Source organism: Cynoglossus semilaevis, unplaced genomic scaffold (assembly GCF_000523025.1).
Source record: "Cynoglossus semilaevis isolate Cse_v1.0 unplaced genomic scaffold, Cse_v1.0 scaffold1033, whole genome shotgun sequence".
In the NCBI taxonomy this organism is placed as follows: Eukaryota; Metazoa; Chordata; class Actinopteri; order Pleuronectiformes; family Cynoglossidae; genus Cynoglossus; species Cynoglossus semilaevis.
Genome location: NW_007585109.1, coordinates 727408 through 742475, shown reverse-complemented (window position 1 = coordinate 742475; position 15068 = coordinate 727408). Strand labels below are relative to the sequence as shown.

General features: G+C 39.1%; 3 protein-coding genes across 6 annotated transcripts in view; all 3 read right to left on the bottom strand.

Annotated features, from left to right (window-relative positions):
• Window positions 1-5843, bottom strand: part of prmt3 (protein arginine methyltransferase 3) — a 34280-nt gene extending 28437 nt beyond the window's left edge. Inside the window, exons 1-9 of the mRNA XM_008336986.3 lie at window positions 5770-5843; window positions 5450-5579; window positions 4849-4931; window positions 4701-4750; window positions 4503-4608; window positions 3948-4095; window positions 3333-3474; window positions 1915-1980; window positions 548-669 (exon numbers count right to left, since the gene is read on the bottom strand). Coding sequence (XP_008335208.1) covers window positions 548-669; window positions 1915-1980; window positions 3333-3474; window positions 3948-4095; window positions 4503-4608; window positions 4701-4750; window positions 4849-4931; window positions 5450-5579; window positions 5770-5791 — 869 coding nt within the window. The 5' untranslated portion in view covers window positions 5792-5843. The remainder of the gene's footprint in view (window positions 1-547; window positions 670-1914; window positions 1981-3332; window positions 3475-3947; window positions 4096-4502; window positions 4609-4700; window positions 4751-4848; window positions 4932-5449; window positions 5580-5769) is intronic.
• Window positions 5844-6258: 415 nt separating this feature from the next.
• Window positions 6259-7942, bottom strand: LOC103398386 (uncharacterized). Of its 3 annotated transcripts, none has more exons than XM_025053529.1 (3): window positions 7766-7942; window positions 7621-7682; window positions 6259-7446 (listed from the first exon to the last, which is right to left on the bottom strand). In XM_025053529.1, the coding sequence occupies exons 1-3, from the start codon at window positions 7786-7788 to the stop codon at window positions 6458-6460; spliced, it is 1074 nt and encodes a 357-aa protein (XP_024909297.1). In that variant the 5' UTR covers window positions 7789-7942; the 3' UTR covers window positions 6259-6457. The 3 variants fall into 3 exon arrangements, with proteins under 3 accessions (XP_024909297.1, XP_024909296.1, XP_008335207.1); XM_025053528.1 differs by having other exon boundaries at window positions 7621-7685; window positions 7766-7936; XM_008336985.3 differs by having other exon boundaries at window positions 6259-7503; window positions 7766-7926.
• Window positions 7943-8886: 944 nt separating this feature from the next.
• Window positions 8887-15068, bottom strand: part of htatip2 (HIV-1 Tat interactive protein 2) — a 29694-nt gene continuing 23512 nt past the window's right edge. Inside the window, exons 1-6 of one of the 2 annotated variants that reach the window (XM_008336981.3) lie at window positions 11862-12227; window positions 11077-11266; window positions 10863-10970; window positions 9970-10107; window positions 9806-9867; window positions 8887-9525 (exon numbers count right to left, since the gene is read on the bottom strand). In XM_008336981.3, the coding sequence (XP_008335203.1) occupies window positions 9309-9525; window positions 9806-9867; window positions 9970-10107; window positions 10863-10970; window positions 11077-11266; window positions 11862-11980 (834 nt within the window). In that variant the 5' untranslated portion in view covers window positions 11981-12227 and the 3' untranslated portion in view covers window positions 8887-9308. Of the gene's footprint in view, window positions 9526-9805; window positions 9868-9969; window positions 10108-10862; window positions 10971-11076; window positions 11267-11861; window positions 12228-15068 lie in introns of those variants that run through there. The other variant, XM_008336980.3, reaches the window with a different exon arrangement.

Genomic DNA, 15068 nt, shown 5'->3' with positions numbered 1-15068 from the left:
GGGAACGGGACGGAGGGAGTCACTGCAGGTAAATGTAGGAATCCAGTGTAGAGGACCACCTACTGGAAATGTGGAAAGAAGCAGGAGCTGAGGTAAAAATAAAAACACATCTTTGTTTAAAACTGGTCCATTATCGGTAGGTGAGTGAGTGAGTGAGTGGGTGAGTGAGTGGGTGAGTGAGTGAGCATGCTAATGATTGATTGATTGGCGGGGGGTGAGTGAGTGACACCTCAGACAGTAAAGGTATAAAAGAAGAAGCAGAGGGTGTGCGAGGCGGTCAGGCTGCAGGTGTAAATTACGAGCGTTATGGCCGTGCTACTGACAGCAGCTCTATTGAAGTCAACCTGCTGCGACAAATAAAAAGGTGACTCGAGGTCACGGAGACCTCAGCCTTCATGACCCTCTGCTGCCTCTAATGTGGAGGTCACATGACACACCTCATAGAATAAAACAAAACTGCTGGAATTCACACTGCGGAGTGAAGGGGGTGTTGATAGAACGAAGAAAAAAAAAACAAAAAAAAAGTGACTGTTAGCCAAACCCTAACCTGACTATGTCCATAGCTTGATAGATGATTTCTGATTGGTCCACAGCAAACACCTTCTTGGCTCCAGCTCTGGCAGCAAACATTGACAGAATACCAGTCCCACAGCCCACATCTAGCACCACCTAAAGGAGAGAAAGAGATTAGACAGGAAAATATGTTACAGCTAAAGCTAATTCCTATGAGTAGGGGACATTCATACCCATCAGTCAGAGGGCTGGATGTGGAATCAAAGAAAAAAAAAATTATCCTTGTAGAAGACTACAGGAAACTGTTCATTAATACATTTTTTTAGGCATGCTAAGAGCAAGTGAGCTATTTAGTGAGTAATAAATTATGGTGGTTGTAAAACAAATTTATTTTTCAAACTATTCATCATACAAATTAATTTAAGATCTGTTTGAATGGTTGGAGGTAGTATTTACTTTGTAAAAACCAAATATTTGCCTCAGGGTATGCTGGGATAAACAGTATATTAGTAAGGTTTTTTGTTTTACTTGACACGTGACCTCCAGCTGTGTTGAGGTCAGCGACTCCAAACTGAGGTCATCAGTGGGCTGATCTGTCTTAAGGCCTTAACATCTGTCATGATCCACCTCTATTCCGGGTTCCCATAGGCCACAGTATGTTGTTCTTTACCCTCCACTAGTGTTTAATGGCCCCCGGCACAGACACAGTGACTGTACACCATCTATATGTAACACTCTGTTTGTGCCGCATCCCTATTTAGGGAAACTTCCCAGTGAGCGTCCCACTGCCTTTATGGGTTCACGCAGGTTTTACCAACACATTACTGACAAAACACTGCAAACGTCTCCTCCACACTGTTCTCCATCTTTCAGTTCTGCCCAGGAACGTTTATGTTTCTGCCCTTACATCTTAACAGAAGCGTCACATGAGCCTCCTGTTTTGCTCTTCATCTGCTGCTTCCTGTAGGTGACACCTTCCTCTCAGTGCCGACTGCTGCACTCTGACAGGGATAATGTACGTTCCCATCAACGCAACCTTCCTCCCTCTTCCACAGCCCCATCCCTGCTCTAACCAGCAGCCGCCCAAATAATGGATGGCCATGATACAGGCCACTGCGTTCTGCTACTAAAGGCAATGGAATGGGGGGGGGGGGTAGTTGGATGTTATGGGTTGGATGCTGGACTGTTATCAGTTCTTTGCAGCTGACATTCAAGTTGCTAATAAACTGAGACAGTGCATTAAATCAGACAGCGGCGCCTGTGCTAACGTCTTTCCTGCAAAATCCACCTGGACATTTCATGTTCAATGGCTTTGTGGCGTATCCTACAAGCCAAAGTGCAAAACAGACACTCATTATCACACACATACGCCCTTGTATGTTTATGTGTTTCAATGCTCACCTTGTCTTTAAACACCTCAGGGTTGCGGTACATAAAGTCTCGGTAACTCTCTGTGCGGACTTTATCCTGTGGGAAGAACATTCAAAGTCACAAATATTTATATGCAGATATTTACAGAGATGTATAAATGTATCTGAGAGTTACATATATGGGGAAGTCAGACGTTCTTAAATCTGTTAATATGTTGTTCAGGCACCAGCACAGCTATCACAAGTGTAATTTCTTTGTCAGGCAGACGTGTGTTTGGTTTCATTTGACCTGTTTTTTCTCACTTTCCAAAATAAATGAAAAAAACTGTTGAACTGATTCAGGCATTAAGCAGAGATTGTAACGACATCAAAACATGTTGTGACCTTGAGTGTAAACAATTAATTCTAGCAAAAAGGAATTCTTGGATGAAAACACCAACATTTGCAGATGTGTTAAATGTTAGAAGCAGAGTGTGTAGAAACACAGATTATTTTATCAGGTTATTTTCATTGAAAAACCCAAAAACCTTCAACTTCCTCTGGTTTTTTCATGGCAAAGGTCAGTAATAAACCCACTAATCTGACCTGTCCACAAATCACCAGCACTTTCCTCTCACAGAGAAGCTACTAACTCAGTTGGGATGAAAGGCTGAACCATGTCACCAGTACTGGTTTAAGGAACATTTCTATGTTCCCCGTTTTTCACACTAACTAGGCATGTTCTGAATGAAATGTTACCAGACGGAAAATAATCATTTGCCGTCACGTTTTTAATCTATTTACAGACATTCAAAAGTTAAAATAATATTAGATGTCTTCGACCATTTGGGGGAAAAGAAAACTGGTGGAGAACAGCAGTCTTAAGGAAAGAGAATCAGACTCAGAGTACAGCACTGGCACATTACCAACTAAAGAAAAAAAAGGGAGTTGAACACATTTTACTGCAAAGCTGCTTCATCCAATCACACGCTCCTGACCCTCCTGAGGTTATGATGGGGCTCAGTGCCTGACGCACACACCACGCAAAAGTTAACAGCGATTACAACCAATCAGAATGCGCCAACAGGAAAACTGGTCCACAGGAAGTATCTGTCACACAGACGGACATCTAACAGCCACAGTTTGCTGAGACTTTCAGGTTCAGGGGGACGACTGTACAAATTAAACTCATCATTTCCAGTTTCCCTGTGCGGCCGCAATGACTCGCAGTGTCTCACATGAGAGATCAGCGATTACTGCTGACATGTCAGTTTTCGTGTCTTCATTAAGATTCTAAGTTTCATTTGTGTGTTACACTGAAACCTTTCAGGCGAGGAGTATGCTGATGAGAACATTTGTGTTTTGCAAACCTGGCGCAGGAGATCGCAACTGTGTAAAAGTGAACTGCAGTTCTGGTCACTGCGTGTGTGTCTCTGTGTGTGTGTTTTTTCATGTGTGCAGAGTTCAGACCTTCAGCATCTCCTCGTGGATGCCATAATGGCTGTAGGAGCCGAAGTAGGCCTCGTCCTCATCTTCCCTGAGTTCAGAAACGCTGCTCAGGTTCCCAGTTTTGCCCGTTTCTGCATTAAGCACCAAACCCTGAGCCAACAGCCTGCAAAAGCGCAGGACAGAGATGCGTTTAATGTCTTGTTCGAGGACGTCGGACTGAAAACTGTGGCCACAGAGCAGAAAGCACACACAACCTTCATGCAGGACATAGGATTAAACGGAGGAGAGGGGAGGCATTCATCTTTCTAACTGCTTTTTACCCCCCTCACTCTTTCTGTAATTTTCCCTTATTGCACCCTCAACCACCACCTCCCTCTACCCCCTCCTCACTCTCACCTCCATGCTGCAGTGGAATTTTCCCTTCCTCTTTTTTTAATTTTCCCCCATCCCCTGAACTTCCTCCACAAGGTATTTCTAGTTAAGGATTCTGTAATACTGGGTTCACTGTGGCCCTCTGCTGGTCGACAGGGGGTGCAGCAAACGCACATTTTGTAAAAAGGAAGGTTTGAAGAAAAACTCACGCCATTATTTCAAACAGTTGTATAAAAGGCTGAAACGGTAGGAGCTGTCACTGACTTGAGTTTATGAAGGTCGTCCATGGCTCTGGACAGAGCCTCTTCTGAGCGCTGGGCTCTCTCCTCAGCAGCCGTTGCTCTCTGCAGAAGTGCACTCTGGGTCCCAGTCACAGTAGGTGCCTCCTCAGTGCCACAGAGCTCCTCTGGGTCTGAGAGACATGAGAATAAATTTTTTTTGACCAGACAATTATCAACAAATATTTAACCTTGTAGAGCTTTAAAAACCTGCAATACCAAATCGAGTAGAAATTGGAGAAGGCACAAGTAGAAGAAACCATATCCAAGAAGAAACTGCATCCACACAAATCTTTTACTAGTTGTACTTTTTTCCCAACATTTCCTGAGCCACAGTACAATAATGAAACACGCTCATCTACCTGTGTTTTAGCAATATACAGAAAATGTTTTTATTTGTTAAACTTAGGGATGTTGACTTAGTGTGATTAATCATGATTAAACATAAATTGTGACTGATTATTTACAATTGATCTACTGCTTCCCTGTGATTTATCTGATTAAAACATTTAATTAATTGACAGCCCTAAAAGTGATGTACCCATTTGCAGCAAGGGGTCATCCTGCAAAACTGGTCGGAGGAATTCTTCACTCTCCCAAGGTAAGGGAGCGTCTGGAAGCACCGGCAGACAGGATGCATCAAACTTCTGTAAAAAGAACATTTGATCTTTTTAAAAACATCCACTCTTGATTTTATACTAGTCAATCTGAGACCAAACTCAGTACTAACTGTACTTACTGTTGATCTTATAAAGTTGATCATTTTTATGTAGCCATAGTCGTCTAAACCTAGAAACACATGAGACCAGTGAGTGAGTCATTCATTTTTAAAAAACAAAACAGTATTTTAACTCCCTACAGTGGAACTAAACTTTTGGTCTGCTTACCATGTTTCCTGATCACATCTACCAGGCTGACCTGATGTTCACTTTGGCAATGTTGCAAGGTGGCAGGTACAGACTTTAGCAACCTGTAATGGAAGACAAAGAAGTAATAATAATAAAAAATTAGCAACCTGTAATGGAAGACAAAGAAAAAAGTGAATGTGAAGAAAAAGGATTAATAAAAAAAAAGGGGGGGTTAAACTGTTAATGAAGGCTCATAAAAATAACAGAACCACTGACTTTAATTAACAATTAATTAAAAAGATATTTATTAAGATATATATAAAAACAAAAAGAAATCAAACAAAAAAACAGTGACACTGAAATGTAATGAGTTGAAGGTGAAGAAAGCTTCATGTAAGATTTTCACCTTAAAAATAACTTATTGTAAACCAAAAAACGTATGATGTATTTATATTGGACAATTGTAGCTTAAGGAAACAATAATAGTGAGTCAAAAAACAAAGATTTTAGGCTCTTCTTCGGTCGACTTTTGTTTTGAAAAAATGTTTTCAAGACGAAAGCACACAACACGACCGGGCAAATTTCACGTAAAACTGCAACACTAGCGTCTTCCGTTGCCAATGTTTCTCCACAGCCTCACCTCTCACAGAACAGACAACTAACAGGCTGACTGTCCTCCTCCATCCACTGCCATTGTTCTCCGTCTCCATCCATATCTTCATCATCACCATCAGAAAGATCGGGCATCTCTTCGGCAGCTACATCTGCCACTGTTAAATTCAACATTTAAATCACATCATCAACATTGTTGTAAGCTAAACAGATCGACTACGTTATTCTACATCGTTTTAACAAAAAACACCAACGGGGGGTTGCCATCACAATGCAAGTGTCAAAGACTTCATGTGAAATTCCAGCTTTCTACAGTTAAAATGTATATTTCTTATTTACAACACTCACGTGGATCTGTGTACTGTGCCATGTTGCCTTTTTGCCTCTATAGACTTCCTGGTGACGTTGAGTGACGAAAAGAAGAGGCGGGGCTCTTACAAATGCCGGCTACCAAACTGCTCTTTGTCGTGTTTACCACAAGATGTCGCCAACGTTTATTTAATTAGTGTAGAACCGTTGTTACTTAAAGGTATTAATAGGCAAGTAAAAATACATACGACTTTCTTAAAAAAAAACAAATGTTTGAAAAGACAATCTTTTAAAACCGAACACAACGCTGTACATTAACTGAACATTGTACACTACAGACGTCTGTCAATTTTTAAACATCACTCAACAGTTGACTTAATCTTGTGTTCTGATTTGGAGCAGCTGATAAAGCATCGCTACCAAAAAAACAAAATAAAGAGTTCACATTTTTGAAGAGAACTATTCAAACATTGTGATTCTGAAACGTTGTGATTAAACAGGATCAAATGAAGACAATTGGTGCCAGGATTTTGTTTTGTTTTTTTCCTTTATTCATTCAAATCACATTTTTTCCAGTTACTTTACAACAAAACTCAAGCTTTCTGGAGGTCAGCTTGTAGATATTGCTTTACCAGACGATTCTATCAACTTTCTACTTCACTGAAGCAGAATTTGGCAGATGAGGTTGTACCATTTCTAAATAAGACATTAACAGAAGTGCTTGGCTTTACTCCTTGTTTTGATCCAAAGAGCCAGCTTCTGTTGAATTGCTGGACGGTTCCTCTGGGCTAATCAATGGTTCGAATGGCTGAGTGGGTGACGTTGAGTTTGTGTCAAGTTCCTGAGAAACTGGAGAGACTGTTGTTGAAGATCCAACGGTGGAGTTCAAACTAGGCAAAGCAGTGGTCTCTTCAAATTTCTGGGTGTGATTAGAGAGATCAAAATGTGAATCCACTCTCTGGAAGGGTTTGAATTTGCCTTGAACAGGGACTTGTGACTTCACTGGTAAACGGCCATTAAAGCTTCCAGAAGGTGGTTTTCCAAGATTATGGTTTGTGTGGCGTTCACTTGATATCTGAGCACCAGATCCCAGTTCTGGATTATGGTTGTGATTCCCACTCACAGACTGACTGCCATGGTGTCCCATGAGCTTGATCCCAGCATGTGAACTAGCTTGATGTTGCAGTTTCTCTGAACCAGGCTTAATGTGTCGCACATGGGCGTAACCTTTTGTTTCAGACATTGCCTCAGTATTCAAGAACCTGGGACTCCAAGCCACCAATGTTCCTGATGATCTGCTGCCAGAAGACCGTCCTCCAACAGTACTATCTTTTACCGATTTCAATGCCTTTGGCAAAGGGTTCGTTCTGTTGGATCTGAAGGAATGAGGAGAACTGATGCCACGGCTGTTGGCATTGTGTATCTTCCAATGGGAATAAAGACCATTCCTCTTTCTTTGTTGGTCTACCTGGATAGGTGAAAACCCTTTACTCGACCTGATTCTGGTATGATGGGAATACTTAGGAAATTTTCCTGCACCAGTTGATAAAACAGGATTAGGACGATTATGCTTAATTTTCTTCATAAAGTAGGGGATAGCTTTGCCCTCGGGGTCCTTTTTCACTCCAGCGCTGAACCTTCTCATCTCATCTGGTTTGTTGAGAACAGGGTGATGCTTGAAAGTTTGCCGAACGTTGTCCCTTTTCTTTCCAATTACTGTGAAAACAGACTGGTCATGAAATGTTTTGTCATCTGTGTCTTTGTGGACTCCCACTGAGGAAAATCATAATTAGACAAAACCATTTTTATAACTTTAAGGATTTCTATAGAGTGAATCATTTAAAAAAGTTACTCTAATTGTTCACATCAGAGAATAATCAGATACATTACCTTTCTGGGAATTCTCACAGTTTACAACAGAAGCCAGAAGACAAACGCAAATCACAAGCAGCCTGCTGGGCAAAGAATGGTTAGAGTTTCTGTAAAATTCCCACACATTATTAATTGAATTGTTCATATATTTATTTATATATACCTCAAACATTTGGTAAGGCTCATTGTGCTGCTTTTGCCAACAACACCATACCACGACCAGACCAAGTGAGTGACCAGCTGGAACAGGTTTGAGGTTAAAGATGATGCACGCAGCACTTGTAGCTCCAGAGTGGCTAATGACTCCAGCTGCTCCACGTTTGGAATGATTGCTCAGTGTCGGTAATTGTAGCGTTCAAACGGAAGGAGTTCTGGCTCCTTGTCTATACAGTGATATGATTGTGTTTGTCACCACCGTGGGTACCGTATGGTCGAGTGTTTTTATATAATTGGGTTGACTCTACTGGTTAAATATTACACATACCTTCCTCCGTTGCAAAAAATAAAAAAAATAAATTAAATAAATGACAGTTTTCCAAGGGCGTAGTTACAGGTGAATGTGGCTAATTACGGTGGGGATTTAACTTATTGGTTTAAGACTGTGTTTTTAGTTTTTTTGCACTCTCAATTTAATGTAAACATGTTTGTACTGTTAAACTGCATACCAAAGAGAAAGTATTTTTTATGATTATCCAGGAAAGAAATATACTTGGAAAAAAATACCTTCAATAGATAGTTTACTTATATGTATATATATTGTGCAGTGCATTACTCGGGTAAAACCGTCGCATTTTAATTTCATCGGTCTGTAACCACGTTTCGTCACAAGAGGGGGCTGTTGTCTAACCAATAGTTATATGTATATATCTGAACTTTATTATGCTTTGTGAAGGGGAATTCACAGTTTTTTTATTTAATATTTTACCTATAAAAAACAACAACATCAAAGAACAAACGAGGAACAAAATACTTCAGTTTATCATGTAACTCCTTCCTTTCGATCTGAACGGTAATATTTGATAACATCAGTATTTTACTTTGAGCTGTGTTAAAAAACATTTGTATGATTAATATGTCATATTTAACAGTGATATAATTAATTCAATATAGAATTGATTTATTGTTAGTGGAGTTATGTTAGACTTTATTGGTAATATGGCATATATTCTTTTGCTTCGTATTATGTGACCATTATGTGAACATATTCATATTCAAAATACAACCAGTTTTCATTGAAGTGGTAAAATAATAATAATAATAATTAAATTACTAAAAGCCTTACAGTTCAGTGTCATGATGACAATATAAATGTTTTATTAGTTACAACAAAGTCCATGTTAACATATTTAACTAATGTTTCATGTGCGTGCAGTACATTCGGAGACACTCTCCTATTTATGACACATTCAAACTTTAATGACCTGAGAAATCCTGATGTAATAAGTGCTTATCTGATTTTTCCCTGTAAACAAAAGTATTTCTAGTAAATAAAATCTATTTCATTGTTCAGTGCCCAAGTCCCACAAAAACAAAACCCAAAATATGAATTCAGATCATTAGAAGCTCAAAGCCTTTGTGAAACACCTAAAACCATGATCATTAAAAACTGTTATTTTATGGTAACTAAAAATGCAGATATTGACAGTTATTTAACTATCAATCAATAAATAGTTTCCTTTGGGAAAATAAGGCAACATTTGTTTCAGTTATTTCTCTAGGGTTTTCCCCAAAATGGTGATGGCTTTATTCTCCAGTATCTCTGTCTTCTGCTCAGGTTGACGTAAAGTGTTTGTCACCATGGCTTTTGCCACCAGTTGAATGGGGATGGACATGGATGTGGAACACACAGCAGAAACTGCACCAAAGAACTTCCTGGTCAGCCACTCAGCTGGACGACTCTCCTGACGATCCACCAATAAAACCCTGTTGACAGGCACACACACTCATTTCAGGCTTTTTATTTTGATATTCTTAATCGGTCTGCAAACGGTTCACAGTCCTCAAATATATAAAAATATGTTCTGTATTTTCTATATTAAATTTTCCATATGACCACAGAGTTTTCAGTGGGATATTGTAAATGCTTATGATACTGATGTCATTTGTACATCAGTATCATAAAACGTGATCATAACACATGGTCTGAGATTCAACTGAGGTCATTAAATTGTGAACTTTGAATATAGTCAATAAAAACACTCACCCTGGTCTGTAAATGGCATATCGCTCAAAGCCCAGTGCTTCAATATCTGCTTCCACTTGACCCTGGAATGAAAATGTTCATTTTGATTGATGTTTCAGCGTTTTTGCTCTGTTGTTTTCCTCCAAGATCTAAAACACACACAAGTGTAGAGTAGAGATAATGACCTTAACTTTGAGGTAAAGGAAGTTGCTATTTTTATCAGCTCCTCTTGAGGACTCCAGGTGGAACTGTGTACATCCTCCAGCTTTTGCAAGTTCTGCTGATTTTAGAACATAATCATGATCCACTCGGATAAATCCATCCTGAAAAAACAAACAAACAAACAAAAAACATTATATTGTGTGTTTTTTCAGGCATTTGAAATTACTATTGATATACCCATTGCTGTATTTAAAAAAAATGTACTTCCCATTACTCTTATTATATCTTTTAAGTGCAATATAACAGCTCTACTTATTGTTTTGTTTTTGACGAGGATGCATTTATCTTCTGTGTTTCATCTTTGAAAGGCCACCTGTAATCTCATTGTGTTCTACATCCATAATGACAAATAAAACTGTTCAGCACAAGGTGTATCCATAAATGTGTAATTCAAAACATTTAATCAAATTACAGTGACAAAAAAGACAACATCCTGAACATTAACAGATAATAAAATGTTGTAAATACTCATAAAAAGGACAATTATGTTTACAAATACAGCTTTAACAGCTTTATAAGGTAAGATATTACTACTAAAATGTAATGATTAACTATTCAGACTTGTTCTCTGTTCCTTACTGCTCTTTTTGTGTAATTACCATTAATTGGGATTTTTTTTTAAATTCAGCTTATTTAGACAGCACATACTGTATATAGTATATCCTTTACTGAGAACATTTTGTGGAAAGAGGAATATAATTTTTAAAAGAATAAATATAATTTTCACTTGAGTCTGTGGATAGTGTGAGATGGAGGCAGATGATTCGTAACGGCAACCTAGGAACTGTAACCCAACCCTAACCCGAAGAAATAGAAGAGAAAGTAGTAGAAAAGAGGTGTCAGGAGTTCAACTCACAACACCTGCTTTGGCCCGCGTCGTTCCCAGGCAGCAGTAACCAACATCATGGCCCTGAAAGGCAGCAGCATAATCATCAAGCTTCTCAAAGTCCACCACCTCCTGTACCTGGAGGAGCAAGAGAAGGAACAGTGTTAGCCTGGTTAATCAGTGACAACGTAGACAGTTATTAATGAGGCTGTCTAATTCAAAAAAGAAACACTGCACAACTCACCAGGTTTTCATGAGCTTTATCCTCAAAGCTCAGCTGTCTCCTCCCGATGAGGGTGATTTTAGAAAAGATGTTGCGGTGAAGCAGCTCCTTCAGTAACATTTGGCCACTTTCTCCAGAAGCACCAAGAACAAAACAGCTCTTGTTCTGCTGTCTGAAATTTTCCTCCTGGGTTTTCAGGTCCTCGGCCATGCTGTGAACAGTAGGAGAAGGAGAGAGAAATGAAATGAAATAATGAGAAATAAACTGGACTAAAACAGTACAATAAAACATGTAAATATACACAGTGAAGCAAAGTAGAGAATGAACAAATATTAAACCCTACATGTTTTTCACAGGTGATTATCTTAGTATTTCTTACAGTTTAATCAGGTTTCCAGGTAAATAATCTTACATACAACACTTTTCACAGGGGCATAAACAGCATCAGGAAAACCAAAACGTCTCTAATGCAAGTCAGCATTAAATCACAACGCATTCAAAACCTGTGAAACACCCTTGAGGAAAGTAGTATAGTTTACTATGAGTACAACTGTAAATCATGGTATACCAAAATATGTGACACGATGTTTTACACCATGGGGATTTTTTTAAAACGAGGATAATCTTAACATTATAGAATTTCATGTTGAACGTTTGTCCGATTATAATTATAATTATTTCCGCAGGACTTAGACCTTTATCGTTACTGTCAGTTTTATTGCTTCTCTCTACGTATATATTTGACCTATGCTAACGTCGGCCTACATAGAATCATTCCACAGCATACAGAGAGACCCCATATTTACCTGTGCGTGTATGCAGCCGGGTCAGGGTCGTCTAAATAATTCAAAAGCAATGCAGTAAAAACAGCCAGGAGAGTAAAAAGCCCGGTTGCTTTGCTAAGACTAGCGACAAGTGCTTTCATAACATACGGTTGCACAGTAGCAGTGACTACGTTGCTCGATCACTTCTTGGTTGCTTCACCGATTCACACAAAACGGTAACGTCTTTCTTCTGAGACAAACATAAGATTATCTACAATGCTGGACGAGTGTCCTCGTGGACGAATTTGCGTTATGATAAAGAAACATTGACAGTTAACGTCAGAAGAACCACATCAGATGCTTCCGCATGTCTTGTTCTTTCCTACTGCAAACAACAACGAACACGTGCGCATGCGCCTGTTTTTAACGTAAATAATACTGGGCTGCCTTCGCTCCTAGAAACTGGGCAGAGACGTCTACAAAATGTATGAGCGACATCTAGTGGTAACATTTTATATTGTGGTGAAATTTCATCGCCATCAATTGTTTTAAAACATGGAAGAGAACGAATGTTGTGAGTACAAAAACATCCCGGGTAAACCACATTTCAGGAAGATGGGCTTTTTATTTAAAGGCATAATGTGTTGGATCAAGGCACACATTTGACAGAAATAAAAACATTACCTTTGATTGTACTGAAATAATGATTTACTATTTTTATTACCATATGATAATTTAAATGAATTACAGAAGTAGAGGTTATTGGTAGAATATATACTACCTGCATTTTGTGTATGTGTGGTTTAGGTTCTTACAAAAGGACGTTTGAGAAATCTAGGAAAGAGTAATAAAAAATATATATTAATGGTTAACACAGCAACTATTCTTAAAATCTGTCCCCACGATGTGTATTTGTACTAATTCACTATCTTGGTCAAAATCACAACTAAATGGTTGGTCATTGCATGTGAATAAAGTAAAATCATCAGTTGCTCATTTATGTTTTCAATTTACATTTTTGATGCATTGTTTCACCATAGAAGGAAACCTCCGAAATTTAGCAACGACTGGAGTAGTAGCTATAAATAAATAAATTAATAAAAGCATTTGCATTTTTTTTATTCGAATCATAGCTAGGTAGACTAAGTCTATTCACAGAGAGTATTAGAGTTAATAAAACTATTAACACACCAGGCACGTAATAAATTAATAATTGCCTTATTTCTTTTTCTAATTCTAAGGATGTCACTCCAGGTCAGTCAGTCTGGACCTGGAGTGAAAACCAAAATGTCTTTCACATTTGTCCAGCCAGCGGGGGGTTTCATTAGCCAACACTACCCCATAAAGAAAGCAAGTCTAGTCACATGCAATGAATTCATCAACACCCCATGTTTTTAACACCCCATACCACGTTGAACACAAGGTATTGACCCAATCTAATAGAATATGATGGAGCCTGGGATGATCCTTTAAAGATGTCAGCAGTAAGAGACAGAAAGAAAAGAGGCCGAGGTGGAGAGGAGAGGTCTTAAACTGGCACTCTACGGAAACGAAATGTCGCCTCTTTGTTCCGTAGCCACATGTGCTAATTGGGCCTAGCGGCGGGGAGGAAAGCTGCTGCTGAGTTCCTGTCTGTCGCACCTGTTGAGTCATTGTCTCTCACATTGATCAGGCAGGAAGCTGGACTGACAAGGCTTCTGCCTTGGTGGGTGCGTGGCAGAAACATAGTTCAATTTCCTTTAAGAGCTCCGCTGTTGGAGGTGGAAATACCAATGGTGGTCAGTGGTCAATTATAGATGACCATTGATTACCTGGCACTAAAGGACAAATGGATCATAAAGAGTTGGTTTTTGTTTTTTGTTCACAGTCTTTGTACTTCAATCACTCTCCAAAGTCAACTTCCTCAACACTGCTTATTAAGTTTGTTCTCTGTCGCTGCCTTCCTACTGTACGTCTCAGACAATATCAGCTTTTAATCCAGTCAATAGCGACTAATTACCCACATAGTCACATTTTGGCTCTATTAGTTGTATAAGTTCTGAGAACAGTGACAGTGGGCAGTACTATATTAGATCATCATAATAATAAAGATATACATGCTATTTTTTATTATATTTGCATAAAATACAGCTCTTACATGATAAGCAAACATCTAATGTACCAAGGATTAGTTGTTTCTAAATACACAATGATACAATTTGACTTGTAAAAGCCAAATATTTGAGCTTGTTTTGAGTATCCAAAAACATATTTTTACTCAGCCTCACTCACTCATCACTTTTGATTTGTTCTGAACTTTTATTTTACCAAGCTTTACATCAGCATTTAGGTGATTTTTTTAAAATAAGAATTTCCCATTACAAGTAAATGACACCGTTGCCTTAAAGCTATAACTTCAACATTCAATAAACTCTAATAAATGTGATGTGACAGATGAGAATCAGCACACACACGCACACGCACACACAGACACACACACACACAAAGCTGTACACAGAGTTTAGGGTTTAGGACCTTGGTCCCGCAGACTATTGAATGTGATGCTAATGATGGTAATTAATGGAGCCTGACAGCACAATCTGCTGCCCATTGTCTCCCAATAAACAGCTTTACAGTCCACATGAGCCACAGAGGGGACGGGAGGTTTAAGCTAAGACCTCAGACAGTGAGAGCAGGGGAGAGGCCGGGTGGAGGGTCAGACCTCAGGGGAAAGCACTGATCCTGAAGTGGGGATTAGCTCAATTAGAGAGGCACTGTCTGATCAACATGCAGGGCTTGATACCCTTCTAGATGTATCTGTCCTTCTGTGTGTGTGTGTTATGAGGGAAGCCTACATCATTAGAGCAGACTGTTGCCATTATTTGTTACAAATGTGTCGACTGTTGCAGCTAGTGCGAACTCAAAGTCAAGATGATGTCTTTTGCGTGCATTTTCGTTCATTTGCTGTTGATGATAATTTAGCTTCAGAATTGTTATCACATTTAAAATCACACCAGAAATAATAATCACTGATTGCCTAGAAGTAAGATGAAAAGTTCGATGGGTTCAAAGACCAGACCAGATGTCGGATCCTCTTATGAGCTGTAATAAAAAGAAAAAGAAAGAAAGAACCATAATAAAGGTTCCTCCACAGGAGAAGGTCTTCAGTGTCTTCTTTGTAACAGGCTCAGACGTGAGGCTCAGACTATAACAATATGTTTGCTGCGAAGCAGAGTGGCATTTGTGCTGCCAGGAGCTTTCTTGCACTTA

Bases quoted from the DNA above. Each gene is read 5' to 3' on its own strand.
- LOC103398386 (XM_008336985.3), bottom strand. From the start codon at position 7,788: ATGAGCCTTACCAAATGTTTGAG. The intron at 7,683-7,765 runs GTATATATAAAT...TTTGCCCAGCAG, and splicing joins AGCCTTACCAAATGTTTGAG to GCTGCTTGTGATTTGCGTTT. The intron at 7,504-7,620 runs GTAATGTATCTG...GATTTTCCTCAG, and splicing joins CTGTGAGAATTCCCAGAAAG to TGGGAGTCCACAAAGACACA.